At 29.8% G+C, this 17,760-nt stretch overlaps 2 protein-coding genes across 3 annotated transcripts in view; both read right to left on the bottom strand.

Moving 5' to 3' along the window:
• The window catches only part of Isha (Insulator su(Hw) mRNA adaptor), a 38,602-nt gene extending 26,639 nt beyond the window's left edge, over positions 1-11,963 (bottom strand). For both annotated transcript variants that reach the window (XM_072530532.1, XM_072530531.1), the window contains exons 1-4: positions 11,806-11,963; positions 11,197-11,487; positions 5,550-5,724; positions 5,344-5,417 (exon numbers count right to left, since the gene is read on the bottom strand). In XM_072530532.1, the coding sequence (XP_072386633.1) occupies positions 5,344-5,417; positions 5,550-5,724; positions 11,197-11,487; positions 11,806-11,835 (570 nt within the window). In that variant the 5' untranslated portion in view covers positions 11,836-11,963. The remainder of the gene's footprint in view (positions 1-5,343; positions 5,418-5,549; positions 5,725-11,196; positions 11,488-11,805) is intronic.
• A 4,043-nt stretch (positions 11,964-16,006) lies between these two features.
• LOC140438507 (uncharacterized) lies at positions 16,007-16,751 on the bottom strand. Its single transcript, XM_072528167.1, has 2 exons — positions 16,552-16,751; positions 16,007-16,426 (listed from the first exon to the last, which is right to left on the bottom strand). The coding sequence occupies exons 1-2, from the start codon at positions 16,590-16,592 to the stop codon at positions 16,081-16,083; spliced, it is 387 nt and encodes a 128-aa protein (XP_072384268.1). The 5' UTR covers positions 16,593-16,751; the 3' UTR covers positions 16,007-16,080.
• Between the last annotated feature and the right edge of the window lie 1,009 nt (positions 16,752-17,760).

Here is a 17,760-nt window from a genome sequence, read left to right on the forward strand (position 1 = left end):
CCATTTACTCTCCTTAGATAGTAGAGAAGTATACGAACTAATATGTAACTTTTTATTTAAAGTTGGTTACATTATTTAAAAACTAATATCTTACATTACAATTCTGTGGCTAAAGGACTAGTTTCCAAGCCAACTCACCAAACACACACACACACACACACACACACATAAATGCACTAGTGAGAAAAACTTTTGTTTGTTGTTGTGTGATCATATGTTCCAACAAAAATATCTTTCCAAAACTAGACATAAATTACATTGTGAGAAAATGTCAAGAAAATAATAGTACAACAATTGTACTGTTGAAAAATGTGAAAAGAGGTAGATTACCAAAAGTATTAACGAAGAGAAGGAAGGAAGAAGTTTTAGCAATAAAAAAACAAATAGTCGTTGTATTAAAAAAAAAACATTGTTAAGAATGATTTGGGGAATATTTATCACAATAATTTAAGACAAATGAAAAATGGCACAAAATCAGAATAGAATTGAGGGAGTGTTGTGAAAAACAGTAATTTTGTACTGGTATGAAGAAATTGTGAGTCCATGGACATGTAAATACTTGAAACTTAAACAGTAATGCTCTGGGATAGACAAATAGCAAGCATCAAGACAAAACCAATAAACCAAAGTCAATGCATCTTACATATACCAAAAGAAACTGGAGAGAAAAAGTCGATAAGTCAGGTAATTGATTCTGACAACCATTTATGAAATGACAGAGATAGATGTCATCATGGGAACTTTTTTACCTGATGTAATGTGGGAAGTAGTAAACTAAACATTTTGTTTAGAGAAGTGCCCAATGTGAAGGTGGAAAGAGACTATAAGTGAACTAACTACAATGAAGATTCTTTACAATTATAAGTGGACAAATAATAAAATATTTAAGTTACTGCATGTCACAAACTCTTTTCGAAATATATATCAATGAAACAATGGACAATGAAATGCAATCCTAAAGGAATTCGAATTGGAATCAGGCAAATCTACACTATTTTTTATGGATGGCCAGATTGGCATTGACAAAGATTAGGAAAATTTTCTACATGAGAGGAAATTTCTTGAAAAATACTCAAATTGGGGTCTGGAAATTAATGCTAAGAAAACTGAGTATCTCACAATAGGAAAAGATGATGCAAAGTATATAAAAACTGATGCAAAGGGCATTAGAAGAACACCATGTTGCTGATACTTAGGATTTTTGTTAAATGAAGATGTAAAGGATAGTGCAGATATGCTAAACAAAATAGGAAGAGGTAAAGACATAACGAAACAGTTACATTTCCTACTATGGAATAAAAGCTTGTCAAATCAAATGAAAAAAAAGTTGTTCAGATCATCGGAAAAAAGCACTGTAATGTACAGAGTAGAAGTGTGAACAATATCAGAAGAGAATAAAAGAAAAATTAATACAATTGAAACAGGGATTATAGATACTCATAATGAGATCAAGTCAGAAATACGGAATAGAATGGATATAGAAACGACGTTAGTAGACAGGAAAGAAACGAACCAACTGTCCTGGTAAGACTACATGAGGGGAATCAAACACGAAAAATTGCTGAACCAAATTTATAATTGGGTCCAAAGAAGGAGAGGAGGTCCTCCAGCAAAAAGATGAAAAGAAGGTATCAAAGAGGCGATGAGCAGGAGAAATTTGGATGAAGACTCCCAGAATGGTACAAATACAAAAGAAGAAACAACCAAGTTGGGCATTCTTTTTAAACAACTGTGTGGTAGTAAATGTTATGCATGTTATAAGATCTAATGTAATTGTTTTAGATAATTGGCTACAAATATATAAGATACACTATTAGAAATTTCAAAATTGGTAGTATCTGAGATCTCATTACAATTTAATAATACTTCATACAATCTTTTTCAAATATTCCAATTTAGACATTAAACAATTAAGAACACTATAAATTTGATAATTTTTGGATACAATCATGAGTTTTACATACTATCTAGAACTAGAAGGTGTCCTAAATATACAGATATTTACACCCAAGCAAAAACTAACAAATTTTAATGTGTTTACTGTTTTTGTAATCTTACATGAAACATATTTCAAATTTTTTAGGACACCTTGAACATCTTTTTATGATAATTTATTTTAGATTTTTAACATAATGCTTTCGTTGTAAATTATAATATAGATTTGATTCTTGTAAAATACCAAATTTCCTCAATTATAAAATTAATAGTACAGGATCCCACTGAGGGATCACTACATTCATAATGTAGTTAATCTCACTCACATTTTTACATACATTTAAAATTAGGAGAATACATTGATAATAGGTTGTCAGTCAAAAAGTGGCCGCAAATATTTTTAATCCAATCAGTAGTAATTAATTTTGTAACAAAAAATTTATTTCGTTCATTTATCTTTTAAATAAAATATGCTGCTCATGATAAATGTGTCTTTTATATCAAATTAAGCTAATTTTTTTCTAAAATGGTCACAAATTAATGTAGCCAGCTGTTAAAAAGCGAGGTATTAAAGATAAATTAAAAGACAGCTAGCTCACAATGCTACTGATTTGACAAGTGATAATATCTACATTATTATACTATCTATTGACACAAACTTTAAAAACTCACACAACTAACACTTTAAACCAGTATCATTGCGTGCTAGTTGTCTTTTACTTTATCTTTGATACCTTGCATTTTTAACAGCTGGAAACCTTGATTTGTGACCATTTTCTCACACAACCTTATATTATCATATTAAGAAAAAAAAATTAGCTTGAATTTGATATAAAAAACACGCATATATGTTATGGGCAATGTATTTTAATTTAAAAATAAATGAATATAACTACCGTAATTAACAGTATTTGTTTATTCAAAAGCATGATTTTTTCCTAAATATTTTGCCTTTGCTGTATTATACTGAATTTGAAAGATATGTTTCCAGTGGAGTTTAGGCAATATTTTATTATCTCCTTTTTCAAGTACAAATTTTTTTTCAATATTTGTTTCAGATATCAGAAAAATGTTCACATTTGATAACATAACAGTTATCATAAACTGGATAAATGCATGAGCTTAATATATAAAACACACTGCAATACAAACAATAAAATGCAAGGTGCAGTCTAATAATAAACTCACACTAACAATATAGATTTTTTACTAGAATTTGATCTCTACAAAAAATAATAGTATTTAACACATCATCATAGATGTTGCATATTTTTGTTTAACTTATCTTTCTACTTAAATGTGACTGAATTTTGTAACAATATTTAGTACAGTATTGCTAAAGCCATAAACAATTTTTAATTAATTGCCAAAAATATGTCACAGTATTTTTGATAGAGTAAAAAGTGAAAAGAAGACATTCAAATAGTTACATCTTTAAAAATTTCACTTTCATAAAAAAATGTTGAAATTAAGAAAGAAAAAACAATAGATACATAAAAAGATTTCAGTTCTTGCTATACTATTTAAGCTTTTATGAAAGTACAGGAGTCTTAAAAATTTGACGTAAAGACACCCTTTTTGGCATTGGCTCATAAACACATGTCAAATATGTCCATTAAGATGTATCATAATGAAAGTGCTGATAGAGTTTTTAATACAAAAAAACTTGTTTAACAACTTCACTGTCTAATGAATCATATGATTCAAAGAATGTAATGTGTACCTAATAAGTCCTTGAATCACATTAAGGATCGATGTTATTTTAATATTAAAATGTTGTCTGGAGTGGTAGACTCCAGATATATGTTACCACTGGGATAGTGAAGTTGTTAAAATGTATCTTTTTGGCATTTGAAGCTTACTCAAACTCTTTTATATAATATCTATATAAAATTTCTTTAATAATTTGAAATCATGAGCTGAAAAAGCATCTGCATTGCAGTTCTCCTTTTTATCACCAATTTTATTTGAGAAAGAATTATACAGTAGACTCCCTCTATAACAAGAACTGAAATGGCAGACTAATTACCTCTTTATAAGCCGATCTTGTAATATCAGACAACAATAATACTGTGCATACATATGAATATGTAGTTTTTTAAAACATTAACTTCCTCTAAATAGTAAAGCCATTCGGAGTAATATAAGATGCAAATAAATATTGTTTGAATGGCGTTTTTGAAAAAAAGTTGTTTACTTTTATTGTCAATGAAATACTTTAAAACAAAAAACAGTTGTTTACTTTTATTGTCAATGATATATGTTAAAACAAAAAATCTGTATTCTGTAAATCTGTATAAAGCATATTTTCAAAGATAACATAAACTGTTGCTTTTGCAATTGGAAGAAGTCTGTCATTTTTGACTGCTTTAAATTGTCCAGTATTCTATCTATCATATTTTCTAAAGACTTGAAACAGTTGTATTTATTGTAAAGAAGTTTATTACAGGCGGCAGTTAAGTTTATTGCGGGGCAGTTAAAAAGGGTATTTATTTATAACCACGGCTAGGTAAAAAATGTAAAAAAATATGTTTCTCGATCTTATTTTCTCTCGTTATAACCAAATTTGCCTCGCTATAGAGGGTTATAGTTCAATAGAAATTTCACGGGACATCTAATGTACTTCGTTATAAGCGAAACCTCATAATAACCATGTTCGTTATAGAGGGAGTATACTGTATCTAGTTAAACTCTGTAGTGATATAGACTGACAGTAGTTAACAGACAAATTTTTTGACAAAAACATGTAATTTTGTTAAATATTTTATTAAAAACATTGCCAAATCTTTGGATGTGTTGGTTAGTATGATAAAACAGAAAAAATATATTATATTAGTGACAGATTTTGGAATATTAATCAAAAATTAGGTTTAATCATCAAATCGAATATTGTTATATCACTACAGAGATAATGTATCAAAGTCTTAAATCTATATTTACAAATTTTTTTTTATTTAATTTATATTGGTAGTGTTTCTCAATATTAAGCAATATTAGCTTTTTAAAAATAATTAGTTGCATCAAACATGATTAGAAAACCTTTAAAACTACCAATATAAATCATTACAGCTATAAAATAAGTTACACAAATTTAAATTAATACAAAACTAGAAATAAAAAAAACTTACAAATACGAAGCTTTGTTTGTATGATAAAAAAATTACATTTAAAGTAATCGAGAATAGAATTAATCCAGAACAGTTTTACAACTAAGAATAATTTAAACAGTTTGAATGTAAACTGAAATTGCAAATTCAATATTGAAATATAAACAACTTTATAACAGTTTTTGAAAGCTACACAAGGTATATATATAAAAAATTAGTCTGATAAAAGGCCAGCCATATTCTCTTAATTATTCAAATTTGCACAAGCTAAAAATTTTGTATGTTTGAAAAAAGCTAATACCAAGCTAGTTGTTCCATGAAGCTCGTTTCCTTGTTGAGATCCTTTGGTGGGTGTCTTCTGAAGTGCAGGCGAACCTAATATGAACAACTTATTTAGACAAGTGTCAGCTTTTCGCAGCAAGCCAAATCATTCATTGTTTTTTTTTTGTTATTATTTTGGCAAGCTGCATCAATGAAAATCAATTTTAAAATCATTTTTATACCAACCTTTGATGATTGACGATGTAGTACTGTTTAGACCATTGGTAGATTGCTGCATGGCATTTTCTATTTCTTTGTGTATGGGATTATTTGGATCTGCTAAATCAAAAAGAGGCTGGATCACCTCTGGTGGAAATACACTATTTTTTTGCCACAGGTTTAAAACCCTGATGATTTTACTCTGGAAAAACAAAAAATATAATATTAAACACTTTAATGAATGTCATTAATCTGTTTCTTATGATTTTAGTAAAACAATTATTATTCTCTGATTAATATTAAGCTCCAACTTCACTTATGAAGGTTGGTTATAACCATTGCTAGTTTACATGCTGCATGTCCACATCATCCTCCCATTGCTTTCTCAGTCTTCAATAGGTCACTTCCTCTGTATTCTTTCATTCAACAGTTTTTTTGAAGTCTGTTTTCTTCCACCCTAAATACATGGTCTGTCCATTGAAAATACTGAAGATGGACATATTGGGATAAAGGTGGTTCTTTATATTATATATATATTATTTTCATAATTGTCCCTTAACCCGTTTTTTAGGGCCTAGTATTTGTCTAAGTACTTTTCTTTCATAGATGTCCATGTGAATTACACATTTTTGAGTCAATACCTATGTTTCACATCCATAGGTCACTATCAGTCAGATTGTGGGCTTGAAATTTTAATTTTAAATTGCAATTTAAAAAAAAATGCTCCAATAATTCATTTAAATAAATTTCTAGATGTAATGCCAGTTATAATTTTTTTTATTTTTTTTAAAATACGATCTGTTACATAACAAGTAACATTAATCATTTTTGTTGAACAAACATATGTAAGCAAGAGTTTTAGTCCAATGACTATTAACTCCTAGTGAGTTTATTACTCATTGTCATAGTTATCTTTGTTTTTAAAATTGTACAGACATATGCAAAGACATATACACAAAGCAAATACAGATCACAGACCGAAAAATAAGTCAAAACAAAGAAAGAAATTACAGAAATCCTGTTAACATTTGAATTCATAGAATCAATTATCTTGTATGGTTCAATCTGCAACAGTAATTTTTGCAAAACTTTTTATACTGAGTTAATTTTGGCTTAATGGTATAATTTAAGTTAGTTTCTGTGACATGAAATATTACAATAACTTTCAGTCAGCTCAGAATATTCGTTATTGTAAAAATATATCAACCAATCAATTTTTTTTATTTGATACTTTTCCAGAACCTTTACAAGAGGTTCTTGGTAAATATCAAACTAAGTTTCCCTTATTTTCTATGTAAAAACCAAAATCTTTAAGTTATCTTGGCCCATTTTTGGCATTATGTCCCACTATTGTCTCCATTATCATGTATATTAAAGTAGCTATGTTAAAAATGAGGTATGACACATTAATATCATATATCTACATGACAAATCAGAGATTGTGTACTACATGGATTGGATAATGTGAAACAATTTGCCAGAAAATGAATTGAATATACTTAAATAGCCTATTGGACATCCTTTGGCAGAATGAAAATAAGTAGGTAAATAACTAAGATATAGGCAACTATGCAATTATTACTAAAACTTTTGTAACAGGACAATATTCTGGTGATTAATTAATAATTAAGACTATAACTGCAGATTGCTTTAATCTTTCACCTAATTATAAAGATAAGAATGGAATAATCACAAGCACATCAGTAGAATGGAGGACATAAGAATTGTTAAAAGAGCAAGGGATAAATCAACATATACTAGAAGAACTATTGACAGACCATGCAAGAGATGGAGTGATCTTCCATAGAAGCCACAACCTTCAATGAACCAGCAAAATTGCTTATATAAAGAATCATAAAGATGTGTTAGCACAAAATATTGATAACTATGTTTCTTAGTCTAGAAATAATCACAGACTAGAAAATAGTCACTGTAAACTACAACAGGCAGTTTTATATTAAAAGAAACAGAAAAACACATTTGACATTCTCAATACAAGAATCCACAGCCCACATATCAATATAATGATGAAGATTACAATATCAATACAATAAAGTAATATATGAACAAAACAGAAAAATATAAATCTTCCCTGTACTTTTTATTAGATAACATCATATTTTCAAAAATATACAGTAATAAAAACAACCATCAAATCAAAAACAGTTATGTAATTGGTGTAATCTTAATACACAACAACAAAGATTTTCTATAACCAAGTGGTACACAGAAATGAATTCTACATTCTTGTTGTATATTATAAACTTTACCAAAAGACGCAAATATAGCAATAAAAACAAAAAGTAGAAGCTACTCTAGAAAAATAGCACTTAGGAACAGTCATAGTGGTACAGAGGGTTATGAAATCATATATAAGTTATCAAAAGGAGTGGCAAGAGTATGTTTGAAACCAATTCCTTCTGTGAGATCATTCACTGAAAATATATTTTTTTAAATAACCTCTACATGGATAATGTCAAAGTTTTATGAGATAAGGTTTAACATTATATATAAAATAGAAAAAATGTTTTCAACCTGAAGCCACACCTAAAATTACTGAAGGAAACAGGACTAGAAGATATAAATGAGTTTGTTATAAAGACATAATGGACATGAAGTTGTTTCAAGCTACTTCAAGCACCTTCATGAGGAATAAAAAAAGTATATAGATAGAATAAAATTTAGAAGTGAATCTCATGTTTTAGTGTTCTGAATCAACATCTTAAGACATGTTTCTCCAAAGATTTAGCATATCCAAATACACCACCTTATTTTCAAACATTTCTTGATTTATTTATCAACTATCAAGTAGCAACATAATTAAAATAAACAAAGGCATCTTCTAACCTTTCAATTACTTTATGACATTTAAGATGTTAACAGCCATTCTTTCATAAACACAGTAATATTAAGTTACTCCTGATATTTGAAAACAAATTAATTTCATTTCAAGTTACATCATAAAGAGGTTTCTCTTACATTTCCAGAAAAAAACTGTTTATAAAACTGACAGAAAGCTGTAAAAGTGTTATTTTTTATAGCTTTATGGCATGTATAAGAGTTTTCAGTTGTGCTATAGGTTACAGTAACCCCAGTATAGTCGCCTCGTATTTCGGTGAGACTGTGTAAAAATATATTTATCTGTAATAAAAGCAGATAATAAAAAATAAAATAAAAGTACTCTACCAGGAGTAGTTATTAACTGCAAAATTATCAATGACTGAGATGTATAATAATACAAAGTTTTAATATTCTCATCGATATTTACATTTAGATGAGCCTGGTAAAATATGTACAGTCGCTCAGATAAAGTTATCATCGATGCATTCTTTGCGTAAAATAACAATTTTTGCCTGAGCAACCGAAACCATAAAGTAGTTTATCCCAATAAATTTCGTTTCGACCGTCCAGTGGTTTACAATTGGGTAGGCAGGTATAATATTTTATATTATTTTAAACTTTATTTTTAAACGAAATATTGTTTATGTGGATGAAACCTGGTATGGTATTCATGACACCGTGAAAAAAGTTGGACGAATAATAACAAAAAGTGTTCTAATTCATTACCGCCCAATAAAGGACAGAATTATAATTTTACACTGCGGTGTAGAAAATCGACATCGAAATCGACATCGACGATTTATTATTAATATCTGTAAAAAAAATAAAGACGTGAATCTAGATTATCATGAGGATATGGAGGGTTCAATTTGTGAATCATGGTTTGAAAAATCTATATATATATATATATATATATATATATATATATATATATATATATATATATATATATATATATATATATATATATATATATATATATATATACAAATATATCGCACAAGAAGTGCGAGCGTCAATTATAATGCTTTCAGCTATCAATATGATGGAAATGAAGTATAAAAAAAGTTCAACTCAGGAACCATAGATGTAAACGTTTAATGTTTTTTTTGAAGAAAAAAACAGAAGTTAGTTTTTATAAAACTAACTTCTGCAGCTGAAGAGCCAGCGGAACCCTCTAATCAATTGGAATATCTTTACAAAGCCGTGTAGTAAAATGTAAGCGACATTTTCAATACCTCTCTGATGATACCATCCAAACATATGCTGAAACATGTTTATGAAGAATTGTGTTCTAAATTGTCTAAATCAGAAGCAATTGTAGAAACATGTTTATCAGAGTGTCCAAAGCAATCTGCTACAAGACTATAGGAGAAACATCTTACCTACATGACAGGACAGAGAATTATAATTTTACACTGCGGTGGAGAAAATAGATGGATCGATGATGTATTATTAATACCTACAAAAAAATATTAAAGGAACCTCTTCTTCCGAGATTACCTAAATATAGTGTGATTATCATGGACAACGTATCATATTATTCAAGATTAATGAGAAAATTCCAAATATTACTTGAAACAAAGTACAAATTCAAGAATTTGTTTGAGAAAGATTTGTACTTTGAGGCATCATATAGTAAAAAGGAATTGTTGGAGGTTGTTGACAGTAGACAGTACCAGAAGGAATATGTTGCTGATAACTGTACTCGCAGTAATGGGCATACCGTGCTTGGTATGCCCAGTATTATTAATATGGACACAACTTAAAGGTAATAGAAGAAGAAGAAACGTGGCTCCTAAATTTTTGTCTACTTCTCTCCAGTTAATTAGAAGAGAAGTCACAAAGATCACAGCAACCAACTGGAAAAGTGTAATCAAACATGTAATCGCAGTGGAAAATGACTATGTTAAATATTTACCAGCATTAACCAAATGAACTATAAATATAGAAGATACAACTGATACTAGTGATAACAGTGATTATGAGTAGATTATTAAGTTCTTATTTTCAACTAGGTGTTAGTTGAAACCTTTATTTTTATTGTAATTGTACAAATTCTCGTTTTGCTTATATATCTTTGAAAATAGAGTACAAATATACTTCATGATAGAACAAAAACATACAACATAATTTAATTTAAAATAATCAAAGTACAGGTTAGGTTATTATAAAATACCTGCTAGATATATAAAAAAGATGTTCATAAAAGTTTTAGACCTATTACCCATTTTTAAATTATTGAGATACTCTCTCACACGGTGTCAAACCAAAGTTGTTAATAGAATACGCTGTATATAATTTAAAAAATTAATTCTTTATTTTTTTTATTACAATAACTAAGTTATCAGGGATAAAATGTGATCATAAGTTTTAAAACTTATGAGCAGTTGTGTTATTAAAACGTTTGTATACTAAAATACTTGTACATAAAAAATTTATTTAATTGTATGTGATAATTACTTTTATTAACAATTTTTTATAGATATTGTTATTTTACAATAAGTTCTATTTAGCCGAGTCGATTAGTGTTATCACTTCCTAGATATATCACAGAAGTTAACAACACCAATATTTTTTATTTAAACTTTATAGAAAATGAAACTTTTTCTTAAATAAAAATAAAAACTTTTATTTAATTAAAAATTAGATATCTACGCTACTGTTCAATAAAGTAGTGGTAACTCTAACAGTGTTGCCATTTTAGTAGTATTTTACTCCTCTGGTTCCTATAAATTTTCTCACGAAATTACGTGTCGACTATAACTATATTATCAAAATCCCTAATTTCTTATGCACATAAAAGCATTGCAGTATTAAAAAAAACTCTCACTTTATCCTCCGCTGGACACTTAAACAAGTTGACAAAAGTCTGCTGCATATTCTTGGAAAATCTTGGAGCAAACACATCCTTGTCAGATCCAAATTGGTGTCTAGATTGTCTCACTATAGAGTCTATTACATACAGTCCAGGCACTTTATATTCGGGTTTACACTTTAATATAAACTTTTCTACACTTTGCACTACATGTTTATAAAACTTGATAGCTTTAATTGCCCCTCTGGTTAAGGCAGTCATCTTTGCCTTGGAAATAGGAGGCTTAACCTCGTACAAAGACGAGAGCTGAAACAAAAAAAAAACAAAGATTAATATTGTGGAATTCCTAAACAGTGGTTCAAATTGTTCGATCGGTTTGTTACTGAATTCCCCTCAACTTGATGATGAGTGGATAAGGTTATACAAAAAATATGATTTAAGATAGTTGTACAAACAGAAATTACTGGGAAATAAAGTTAAAGGAATGAAGGCACCATTAGCTACGTAGTACTAATACGTTTTATAAACACTAGTACGAATTATGCTGTCGGCATATACCTTTTCCACCCAAAAAGAACGCGTCTATAGTAACAAACTGATATGAATAAATCTAACAATATTTACCTCCTGGTTGAACGACTTTACAGCGTCCATGTTTTATTGTAGCATATATGGTGTTATATAAACTAGGAATTCTGTTTATACGTGATAATCATGGTTTTCTTGAATTATAACTAGCATCCACAATTACGACGCCATTTTCCTCTGATTTGACTTAACCATTAGACATATGACAGCGCCGCTACTGGCTCTTCCGTTTCCTTTAATGACGTTCTTTCATAGTGCGATCCGTATGTTAAACGGGGATCATCTACTTATTAAAAATAATCTTAATTTTTTTAATAATTATGCAATAATACTATGCTGCAGGTATAGACAGCAAATTTCAGACTGCGAACGCCTTGTATAAAGTACAAACCGTACTGTAGAGATGAGTTTTCAATTTTTTATCATTTTGTTTAAAAGATAAAACATAAGTAAGTAACAAAATTACTTTATTTAATATTAATTATAATATTTAAATTTAAAAATACAGAAAACATAGTGTGAAGCTCCGCGCTAGTCTACAGTATCGCCTACTGTTCCACTTTTTTTTTCTTCACAATTTTTTGGTGAAATTTAAAATTGCGAAAATCGCTCCATAAATGTAAGAAACAATCCACCTAACAGAACAGTTCTGTACAATTTTAGGGCATCTAAGTACACTATATATATATATATACATAAATTAATACAAAAGACTAATAAAAAAAAATAATCAACTTTACCGATTTACAAAAATTGAGTAATTTAGTCTATTGGGTACAAAGTAATAAAACATAAAATGGACGATTATAGGAATTATATAAATCTTTGGGTCTGTCAGACTCCACCATCCTAACGGAAGTTTAATTCCAGTAATTGCTAACTTTTTTTATGAAAAAATTCGAACAAGAGCTACAATGAACAGATAAAAAGCCGCTGTGTGCCTTTCATGTGTGTTCTGAAGAAAACTCCATGGAAAATCCGAATACAAAGTCTCGCCATTATATCTAACTATGTCATCATCATCATCATTGGTGCTACAGCTCTATAAAAGAGCCTCGACCTTCCCAAGTCTATTACGCCAGTCAGTTCTATCCATTGCCAACTGTTGCCAGTTTGCTGCGGCTATTTTTCTACCATCCTTATCTACACCATCCCTCCATCTGAGTTTTGGCCTACCCCTACTTCTACTTCCCACAGGTTGTGACATAAGGATTCTTCTAGGAGGGTTGTTTGCTGTGATCTTGCCAGATGTCCTGCCCATCTTAGTCTTCCTATTTTTATAAGGGATACTACGTCTTTACCACCAAATACATGTTTATATCTGTGATATATCTCGTAGTTGTACCTCCTTCTCTACCACCATTTTTATAGATGCCACCGAATATCAAGTTAGTTCAAATATAAGCAATAGATGTACTTCTCTTCTCTTCTGAGATCTTTATATCTTCATATATATATATATATATATATATATATATATATATATATATATATATATATATATATATATATATATATATATATATATATATATATAATTAGTCAGAGTAGCACCTCCACATTTAATAAGGTCCGCGGGTATACCATCACTTCCTGGAGATTTATTATTTTTTAGGTGTTTTATTGCATCTCGTACTTCCTGAATTGATATAGGCTCCAATGGTGTATTGTTGTTTGCTCCTGGGGGTGGTTGATTTGGATCTTCTACTTCGATAGTAAGTAGTTCTTTATAGTGCTCCACCCACCTTTTAAATACTTCTTCTTTTGTATTGAGTATATGCCCTTCCTTATCCTTACATAGTCCGATCCTTGGTTTAAATTCTTTTCTTGCTTTATTTAGATTTTTATAGAATTTTCTTGTTTGATTTTCCTTTTTTAATGCCTCAAGTTCTTTCAATATTCTATTTTCATAAGTTCGCGTTTTTCTCTGATAGATGTACTTCTCTTCTCTTCTGAGATCTTTATATTTTTGTTTTTTTTTCTCGGGTTCTTCTTCTCTGCATCAGTTTATATGCATTGTTCTTTCTTCCTGTAACATCCTCGCACTCAGCATCGAACCACTCATTGCGTGGTGGTGGTCTTTGGGTGGAATTTTTACACATTTCTCATTTTTTTCAATAATTGTTAGATTCTCTTTAGTTATGTATTTAGTTTCGATATAATTTTGAAACCTTTTTACCGTTTGCGGGTTTTTGAGGAGTTCAATATTAAGGCGCCTTGTTTTGGTACTTCTCTCCTTCTTCGCATTTGAGATTCTAGACCGAATTCTTGTGCCAACTAGAAAATGATCTGAATCGATATTGGCGCCTCGATAGGTTCGGATATCCATAAGGTTGGAGAAGTGTCTAGCATCTATGATCACATGATCAGTTTGGTTGTTTGTTAATCCATTAGGCGAGGTCCAAGTCCCCATATGTATTTTTTTGTGTAGAAAACATGTGCTTCCTACGATCATGTTCTTTGAGGCTGCGAAGGTGACTGCTCGGTGTCCATTTGAATTAGTATTATTATGGAGACTATATTTACCAATGTGCGGTAGACTTGGGGCACATTGTGAGAGGTGAAAAGTACGAACTTTTAAGAAATATCATGCAGGGCAAAAGAAGTGTGGGAAGAAGAAAAATATCGTGGCTTCGTAATCTACGTGAATGGTTCGGGTGTAGTTCGATTGAACTTTTTAGGCGCGCTGCTAACAAAGTCACAGTGGCCATGATGATTTCCAATCTCCGCTAGGAGTGGCACGAGAAGAAGAAGGTAGATATATTTCTTCCCTTCCGATTTTTGTGTTAAGATCACTGATTACTATTTTAATGTCATTTCTGTGACAATTGTGTTCTTTCTAATTCATCATAGAAATTGTCTTTTTCTTCGTCTTCCTTGTCCTCTGTTCGGGCATATACATTAATAAGGCTAATATTAAAAAACTTGGCCCTTATCCTTAAGCAGCTCATTTGCGGATTTATCGGCTTAAAATCTAACTATGTGCACTGGGACAATAATACACATATTGTCTTGATCTGATATTATCTGATTGGATCAAAACTCAAAAAAGTTTAATTGCCTTTTGAGCTGCACTGTATTGCAGAATATGATGAATCCAAAACTCTAATGAAATAGAGAAAGAATATAAACACAAGTAAAGAAGAAATAGGAAGATGAATAAAAACTTACACAAAGCAATCAGAAAAGATTTGACAAAATATTAATCCTGAAAAATCTAATAAGCTATACAGGTAAATAAAAGCTTGAAGGAACTTTCAAAGAAAATTAAAAACTGGAAAGTGTCAAATATTTAAATTAAAAATCAAACAGGCTGAAATAATAACCAATAGAATTGAGTTGTTAAAAACTGTGGAAGATTTCTATCAAGAAATATACAGCAATAGATGGGACACTGAAATAAAGTTAAAAAATGTAACAGAAAAACCATATTAAATCAAGATTCTGAACTAATGCCAGACATAACGAATAGTGAAATCAGTTAAACAATTGACAAGATTAAATTAGTGTTCTATAATACGGATTTTTGAGGAGTACTAAGGCTATTCTGTAAATAGGAGATTAACAAATAATATACTGTAAGCAGATAACACAGTGCTACTCCCTAGCAACCTAAAAGACTTACAAGACACGTTAGAAAGAACAAATAGAATCAGCAATCATTATGGACATCATGAACCTGATGAAAACTGAGTTTTCAATAACTAAAAAAACATACGATTGATTATGAATCTTTATATAGATTAAAATTAATATTACTAATTTCGAAGAACTCACTTTAACCCTTTCAGTCACTGTGTCGTCAATTGACGACACAAGAATTTTAACTTCATTTAAGTAAATATTACAGTTAGTCACAATTTTGTCAATTGACAACATCAAAAACGGGCCCTATTTTATTAAAAAAAATGCTAATATTCCTACTAAAAGACCTTACCTTACAAAAGAGTACCATAACTGGGAATAATTTGGAATTATTAACAAAATATATTTCATTACACTAAAAAAAAGCGTGACCGAAAGGGTTAATATAGTGACATTATGTAGAATTACCAACAGTAGTTTTATTAATCCAGAATTGCTTAATAGCTTTAATATAAGAGTTCCTCCGAACAAGACAGCATGAACTATTTGCAAGAGAGTTTCATATGTCATTTTTTCACTGGCCATTCATGAAATGTAACAATAAGTATACTAGTACCAGTTTTAATAAAAACAATCTATCAAAAATACAATCTGCACACATATTAAATTATATTTAAATCACATTAAGGTACACATTAATAAGATCATATTAAAATTACATTATGATTAATCAGTATCACTTTCTGAGCCCGAACTACTTCCAGATGAGCTGCTACTGCTAGAATTACTGTCACTGCTGCTAGAATCTGAACTCTCTGAATCAGAACTGCTATCTTCAGAACTACTATTATTTCTATTTGACTTGTTTTCTTTTGAGGATTGTTCTCTATTAATATTAATTTCGTTACTAGTGATGGTCGTTTCTTCCTTAGTTTTTAGTTTCTTTTTCAATACTTGTGTTCTTGAAGATCTGTGTAGATATTTTCTTTTTCCTTTGCATTCATAGCTCCAGTGACCATATTCCAAGCACTTCTGACAACGAACTCCTTGAGGTGGATACGTTGGGGTTTTTCTAAAACAAATGCCAACAATTATGTTCTCTATTTTAATATTACAATTAGAAATTATAAGTGTATACCATAGTTTCAATTAAATGGTCTCAATCAATGTAATATAATCACAATCATTTAAACCTACTTTTGACCAAAATATGCTTTTGAATGGTTTCCCAAAGTCATTTTTAAAGGGCTTCAAAATTTCTACTATTATTAATTGGGCTTTTGTTTTTCTGGTATATTTATGTAAATGAAATCTTCGACGACCTGTCAAACATAATTCAAGATGGCCATCTGTAGGCAACCATGCAAATTTTATTTAGCGTTTTATGATTATTTCATAATATACAGTAGACTCCCTCTATAACGAGAACTAAAATGACAGACTAATTACCTCGTTATAAGCCGATCTCGTTATATCAGACAATCATAATACTGTGCATACATATGAATCTGTAGTTTTCTAAACCATTAACTTCCTATAGTGAAGCCATTCGGAGCAATATAAGATGCTAATAAATATTGTTTGAATGGCGTTTTTGAAAATTTACTTTTATTGTCAATGAAATATATTAAAACATAAAAGAGTTGTTTACTTTTATTATCAATGATATACGTTAGAACAAAAAAGCTGTACTTAAATTTTTTTCCAACTACATAATGTATAAATCGTATTTTCAAGGATAACATAAACTATTGCTTCTGCAATTTTAAGAACTCTGTTATTTTTAACTGCTTTAAATGGTCCAGTATCATTCTATCATATATTTTCTAAAGATGTGAAACAGTTGTATTTATTCATTGTAAAGAAGTTTATTGCGGGCTGCAGTTAAGTTTATTGAGGGGCTGTTTGAAAAGGTATTTATTTATAGCCACGACCGGACTAAAAACGTAAAAAACACGTTTTTGGATCTTATTTATAATATATCTCTCGTTATAACCAAATTTGCCTCGCTATAGACGGTTATAGTTCAATAGAAATTTCACGGGACATCTAATGTATCTCGTTATAAGCGAAACCTCGTAATAACCGTGTTCGTTATAGAGGGAGTATACTTTATTTTCTTTAAAATAACTATAGTTTGGGCACAGAATAATAAACAATCAGAAGCCCACGCTGCTTGAAAAAATAAGTACGCGCATCTCTTTCGCGCAGACGGAATCAGCCATGTTTTAAACGGAGCCAGTGCTGTTCAGTGACATTTTGTCTGGTGTGCATAGAAAAATTAACCCGGTTTAATTTATTTACGGCAACTATAGACATAATATGCACTATTTTATTCGTACTTTTAGTTCAAGAATAGATGAAATTATTTCAAATGTACTAAATTATTAATCTCTAAAAATTTAA

Source organism: Diabrotica undecimpunctata, chromosome 4 (genome assembly GCF_040954645.1).
Source record: "Diabrotica undecimpunctata isolate CICGRU chromosome 4, icDiaUnde3, whole genome shotgun sequence".
Lineage (NCBI taxonomy): Eukaryota > Metazoa > Arthropoda > Insecta > Coleoptera > Chrysomelidae > Diabrotica > Diabrotica undecimpunctata.